The sequence below is a fragment of the Aplysia californica genome, unplaced genomic scaffold (genome assembly GCF_000002075.1).
Source record: "Aplysia californica isolate F4 #8 unplaced genomic scaffold, AplCal3.0 scaffold00586, whole genome shotgun sequence".
NCBI classification, from domain to species: domain Eukaryota; kingdom Metazoa; phylum Mollusca; class Gastropoda; order Aplysiida; family Aplysiidae; genus Aplysia; species Aplysia californica.
Window position 1 is genome coordinate 324,821 of NW_004797856.1, and position 6,951 is coordinate 331,771.

At 38.8% G+C, this 6,951-nt stretch overlaps 1 protein-coding gene across 1 annotated transcript in view; it reads left to right on the top strand.

Annotated features, from left to right (window-relative positions):
- LOC100533265 (serotonin transporter) overlaps positions 1 to 6,685 on the top strand; it is a gene marked incomplete in the record, with an annotated part of 31,407 nt that extends 24,722 nt beyond the window's left edge. Inside the window, 5 exon segments of the mRNA NM_001204573.2 lie at positions 962 to 1,075; positions 2,075 to 2,203; positions 3,398 to 3,497; positions 5,106 to 5,206; positions 6,601 to 6,685. Of these exon segments, the coding sequence (NP_001191502.1) occupies positions 962 to 1,075; positions 2,075 to 2,203; positions 3,398 to 3,497; positions 5,106 to 5,206; positions 6,601 to 6,675 (519 nt within the window).
- Positions 6,686 to 6,951: the final 266 nt, after the last annotated feature.

Genomic DNA, 6,951 nt, shown 5'->3' on the forward strand with positions numbered 1-6,951 from the left:
ATTCAAAGTGACTTAGGTCTCTTACATGTTTTTTCCACAAATGTGCAGGTATTCAAAGTTACTTACGTCTCTTACATGTTTTTTCCACAAATGTGCAGGTATTCAAAGTGACTTAGGTCCCTTACATGTTTTTTCCACAAATGTGCAGGTATTCAAAGTGACTTACGTCTCTTACATGTTTTTTCCACAAATGTGCAGGTATTCAAAGTGACTTAGGTCTCTTACATGTTTTTTCCACAAATGTGCAAGTATTCAAAGTGACTTAGGTCTCTTACATGTTTTTTCCACAAATGTGCAGGTATTCAAAGTTACTTACGTCTCTTACATGTTTTTTCCACAAATGTGCAGGTATTCAAAGTGACTTAGGTCCCTTACATGTTTTTTCCACAAATGTGCAGGTATTCAAAGTGACTTACGTCTCTTACATGTTTTTTCCACAAATGTGCAGGTATTCAAAGTGACTTAGGTCTCTTACGTGTTTTTTCCACAAATGTGCAGGTATTCAAAGTGACTTAGGTCTCTTACATGTTTTTTCCACAAATGTGCAGGTATTCAAAGTGACTTACGTCTCTTACATGTTTTTTCCACAAATGTGCAGGTATTCAAAGTGACTTAGGTCTCTTACATGTTTTTTCCACAAATGTGCAGGTATTCAAAGTGACTTAGGTCTCTTACATGTTTTTTCCACAAATGTGCAGGTATTCAAAGTGACTTAGGTCTCTTACATGTTTTTTCCACAAATGTGCAGGTATTCAAAGTGACTTAGGTCTCTTACATGTTTTTTCCACAAATGTGCAGGTATTCAAAGTTACTTACGTCTCTTACATGTTTTTTCCACAAATATAAAGGGGAAAAATAACAACAACAAAAACAAAACAACAAAACCAACCAACCAAAACAAACAAACAAACGAACAAAAAATAAAAAGCCCAACTGATCTGTATAGTTTCTGCAATCCCCAGATGTGGGTCTGATCTTCGTGGTGTATCCCGAGGCGGTGGCGACCTTAGAAGGGACTTCGTTCTGGGCCGTCATCTTCTTCTTTATGCTGATCATGCTGGGGCTTGATACTACAGTGAGTGGTGTTGCTGTTGTTGCTGTTGTTGTTGTTGTTGTGGTGGTGGTTGTGGTGGTGGCGGTGGTTGTGGTGGTGGTGGTGATGGTAGTTCTGGGCCGTCATCTTCTTTATGCTGATGATGCTGGGGCTAGACACTACTGAAAGTCTTATTGTTATTGTTGTTGTTGTTGTTGTTGTAGTTGCTGTTGTTGTTGTTGTTGCTTTCGTTGTTTTTTTGAAGGTGGTGGTTGTAGTTATGGTAGTTGTTGTGGTTGCTCTGAGATGATGATGATGATGATGATGATGATGATGATGATGATGATGATGATGATGACGAGGACCAATACACAATGTAAAACTTGTACACCTTACTCACCCAACTGTCCGTGACTATTCCGTTGGTCAGTGGGTGGTTGGCGGGTGCTCTGGTGTGGTTTGCTTCTTTTTTCCTATCAAACGTCTATCCTCTTTATCTTCTCTCCTTCTTTTTTGTCTTTGTTAGTCTCTTTTAACATCTCTAATCATGGAGGCACTTATATGACCTTACTGTCTTGTAAGTACCGTAAAACTCTTACTACCCCCTGGGGCAGTGCCACTGACTGAAGTGTCTTTAGGCCATTCCCAAAGGGGGACATTTCTCGTTCTAATACACAGTAGAATTGTAAATGGGCTGATCCAACACTGTCATGCTCATGAGTGTGCCTGAACTACAACAGGGAACTGCTGCGTTTACTTTCCTAATTCTTACTATCGTCATTTTCCTCTACTTCTTTTTGTATGTTGGTCACACTCTTGTGACCCGCTATTTCTGGGGTGCCTTGATAGTCGAACCAGACTTTGTGCTGTTGAAGCTAGAGAGGTGAGCAGAGTAAGCCTGATTCCCTGTAAGGACTTCTCTGTTGACATCCACCACTTGGCACTCATATGACCTTATGCAGTTGCGAGCGCCATAAAACCTCTACTTTAACCAAAAAAAGAATAATATTTACTAAAAACTAAAACTGTTCCTCTGGTCAGTTCGGCGGCCTTGAAGCAATCATCACAGGGATCCTGGACGAGTGGACCTTCCTGAGACGTCACCGTGAGCTGTTTGTCGCTGGTCTCATGCTGTGGTGCTTCCTTGGCGGGCTGGTCACTACTACTTACGTGAGTGCTGCTTATATTTGCACCCCCCCCCCCCCCCCTCCTCCACTCCACAATAAATGAATAAATAAAACAGTAATAAATAGATAAATTCTTAAATACATAAATAAATAACTCTGGTGCTTCCTTGGCGGGCTCGTCACTACTACTTACGTGAGTGCTGCTTACATTTCCACCCCTCTCTCCCCAATAAATAAAGAAAGAAAACAGCAATAAATATATAAATACATAAATACATAAATAAATACATAAATAAATGTATAAATATAATAAATAAATAGCCGCCAAAAAAAATGGAAAAAAATATAATAAAGAAAAATGAAATAAAATGTAATGTAATGTAATAAAATGAAATAAATGAATAAATAAATGACAAAGATAAAAAAAATTAAACAAAGAAAAATGTTTAAGCAACAACAACAACAACAACAACAACAACAACAACAACAACAACAACAACAAAACAACAGCCATAAAAACAACAACATTAACAACTTAAACAACAACAACAAAAACAACACACAAAACAGAATCATGAACAAGGTAAAGAACAGCAACCCACCTCCACAAGAAGGAAAGAAAATTACGTAACAAATCATTAGTAACGTTTTTTTCTGTAGTTGACTAGATCTAGAAATCTATGTTTTCGGTGAGGAAAGTTTCTCATTTTTTGGCCCCAAAATCTGGAACACCTTGCTTCAGGATCTTAGAGAAACAGCAAATTTAGATAGGTTTAAGCGATTGCTCAAGACTCATTTGTTCAATTGTTAGTTATAGTGTATAGTGTTAATAAGTTCTGATTAATATACATGTTTGTACATCTATATATATATATATATTGTTATTATTATTATTATTATTATTATTATTATTATTATTATTATTATTATTATTATTATTATTATTATTATCATTATTATTGTTAGATCTATTATTATTAGGTCATATTATCATTATATTATTATTATTAATACATGTATTATCATTATTATCATTATTATTATTATTATTTTCATTATTATTATTATTATTATTATTATTATTATTATTATTATTGTTATTATTATTTTATTATTATTATCATTATCATTTGATGATGATGATGATGATGATGATGATGATGATGATGATGATGATGATGATGATGATGATGATGATGATGATGATGATGATGATGATTCTTATGTTTACCCTCAGGGCGGTATCTATGTGATACAACTAATGGACACATACGGGGCGCCCATCTCTATCCTGTTGATTGTCTTCTTGGAAGCTGTAGCTGTTTCCTGGATCTACGGTAAGCTGTAGCGTGTGTGTGTGTGTGTGTGTGTGTGTGTGTGTGTGTGTGTGTGTGTGTGTGTGTGTGTGTGTGTGTGTGTGTGTGTGTGTGTGTGTGTGAATGTATTTATTTGTGAGTGTGTGTGTGTCAAGTGTGTGTCTATCTTGCTGATTGTCTTCTTGGAGTCCATCGTTGTCCATGGATCTACAGTAATCTACTCTATAATCTATGGGTGCTTTGTACAGCTACCTTTTTATGTCCCCATTCAGTATGGCGATCTGAACACGGTCGACTTTATGCTTAGTCAACAACCTGTCCCCGTGGTTTTAAGCACCCCGCATAATTTAGCAAAATTTGATCATTTTTTGCATAATTTCAGATTATTTTCCTTTATCATTCTTTGTTAAAATTAACAGAATCGCATAATTTCACATTTTTGGGCTCAGTTTGCATAATTTCATATTATTTTTTGGGGGCATAAAACAGCGGGGATAGATCTTTGCATCCTTAAAATAAAACATATTTTTTCTTTCAGTCTTGAACTCAAAGATTGGATAGATCTAGTTCCTTTTTCAGACCTAAACTGCTTTTCAGAACTTTGCATTCTACCTGACTTAAACAGCTGGAATTTGAAGTCGATTTGGGTGAATTTTGATTCTCCTCCTTAATCAAAGACTGTGTTTTTAATCTTTTTAAAGCTATCTTAACACACAAACCAATACTTTCGCAATGTGTTTTGGCATTTTCTTGTAAAGATTGAAGGTCAAAATGGATCGTGATAAAGTTATATATATATATATAGTAAATCTTTCACTGTTTCCCATTGACGGGCAGCCATTCCCTTCTGGGAAGAAGCAATTTGAATTATAGTGCGGTCATAAATTCATGGTGCAACTATCTTCACATACCTCTTAAACGTGTGAATCACCGTCACTCATACTTTTCACAGCTGTTTGTATCAATTTGTCTTAACTTAATCATATATTTTTCCACAACAATGGATGCTAGATTTAAAATGTTCTTCTTAAATTTAAATAATTAACTATAAATCTCCGTCACACGGAAAATGGGAATGTTCACAGTACTTCCTGCTTCTTGCACACATTTTTCATACGTATATGGCCTGCGTCACAACTTGCCAAAGACACTTTTTAGTGGAAAAACTTTTTACAAAAAATGAAGGGTTCTCAAAACACGCGTTCAATAAGCATAAAATCTCGTTTAGAGAACAGTGACAGGCTTTCTTTTAAAAGCAATATTTCCCGAGTTGTAAACTTTTTTTAAACTCTAGAAACCCTCGACTTGGATTTTTTATTGGTATTTATTATGGAATTTTCTAGGATACAGTGTGCAGAAGTTTTAAAAAACATTCATCAGCTAAGACAAATTGATATGTCATTGTGCAAACGTTGGAGAATCTATGTTCAATAGTTAAGGTGATATTTGACAATACGTTACGCCACGATATTTTTGACCGCACTATAAGTAGTGTCTTTCCCAAGGACACAACCTCGCAACTTATAGGCCCAGGATTCGAACCTACAACCTTTCTGATCTATATTATCCATACGACGAGGGTTAACAAAATGTGACGTATGAGCTTGGCGTCTATTTGTCCGTCTACAGGTGTGGATCGCTTCTCGCACGACATTGAAACCATGCTGGGGACAGCTCCTGGACCTTTCTGGAGGGTGTCTTGGACATACATTAGTCCTCTCTTCCTTCTGGTGAGTACGTTTGCGCGGTCACTCACTCACTCACCTATTCACTCACTCACTCACGATCAGATAAGATACATCTTTATTGTCCAGGTCCTGGCACACTGGTTTGGTGTTTCACCACGTGTACACACACACACACACACACACACACACACACACACACACACACACACACACACACACACACACACACACGCACGTAGGCTTACAATCACATGCATAATATAAATGAGCAGCAATAAGACAATAATAATCGTAAGCTAATATTTCGCTCTTTGTGGCGTCTGTGGCCTAGTGGTTAGGCTACCGGAATCGTAATCGTGAGGTTGCGGGTTCGAAGGTTCGATCCGTGGGCCTGACGTTATGTCCTTGGGAAAGGCACTTTGCACGAATTTTCCCCACTTCACCCAGGTGGGAATGGGTACCCGGCCATAGACAGTGAAAGATCTTGTCAGCATGTTAGTGTTTGAGCGCCTATAAAATGGCCGCTTGCACTGTATGCTTCCCAGGAAGTTGAGGTTGTTTCAGAATGTACTCAGGTCTGCGAGGTAATAGTATAGATTGGGACGCGCATAGAGCTTGCTGTTTAGCGCGAGTTTGCGCTATACAAATGCTATCTATTATTATTTATTATTTGTTTATCGTTTTTATATCAAGGAGGAGGAGAAGAAAAAATGAAGGTGGAGGAGGAGGAGGAGGAAGAGGAGGAGAAGGGAGAAAAGAGGAGGGGTGGAGGAGGTCATTTATCTGGTTCGAATTTATTTGTTAGACTTGCAGTGTTCTTTATGGGTGTGGAATTCATACAATGCCCTAACATACCATACCATACCATACTGTACCATACCATACTATACCATGCCATACCATACCATACCAAACCATACCCTACCATACCATACCATACCATACCATACCATACCATGCCATACCATACCAACCCCAGGGGTGGTGCCACTGACTGAATTGTCTTTAGGCCATTCTCAAAGGGGGGGGGGACATTTCTCGTTCAAGCATAGTAGAATTGTAAATGGGCTGATTCATCAATGTCACGCTCATAACTGTGCCTGAACCACAACAGGGAAGTGATGCTTTTTCTTTCCTAATCCTTACTATTGTCATTTTCCTCTACTTCTTTTGTATGTTTGTCACATTTCTGTGACCTGCTATTTCCGGGGTGCCTTGATAGTCGAGGCAGACCTTGTACTGTTGAAGCTAGAGAGGTGAGCAGAGTAAGTCTGATTCCCTGTAAAGACTTCTCTGTTGACGCCCACCCCTTGGCGCTCATATGACCTTATGCAGATGCGAGCGCGGTACAACCCTCTACTATAAAAAAACAACATACCATACTATACCATACCATACCAATAACAACAACACATCTTTCCCGTATCTATCCTCAGCGAATCTACCAGATGATCACCCCAACAGAGGTCCCCTCTCACGTGCCCAAAAGAGACGCCCCCGTGTACCTCTAGGAGCCCGACACCGCTCCGTCGTCACCTGCCACGGGCAGAAGATATTCGGAGACGTTTCCCGCGAGCACCCAGGAACTATTTGGAGACGTCTCCGGCGAGCCCCCAGGAACTATTCGGACACGCCACTCCCGCACACAGGTGCACTGCTTTGGGGGGGGGGGGGGGGGGGGGGGAGTCAAACTGCGTATTAATTTGTTTTGGACCCCCCCAAAAGCCAATTTGAAAAATCGCAAATCAGTTATTTTCCAGACATTTTTTTAAATTTAAAGGCACAAA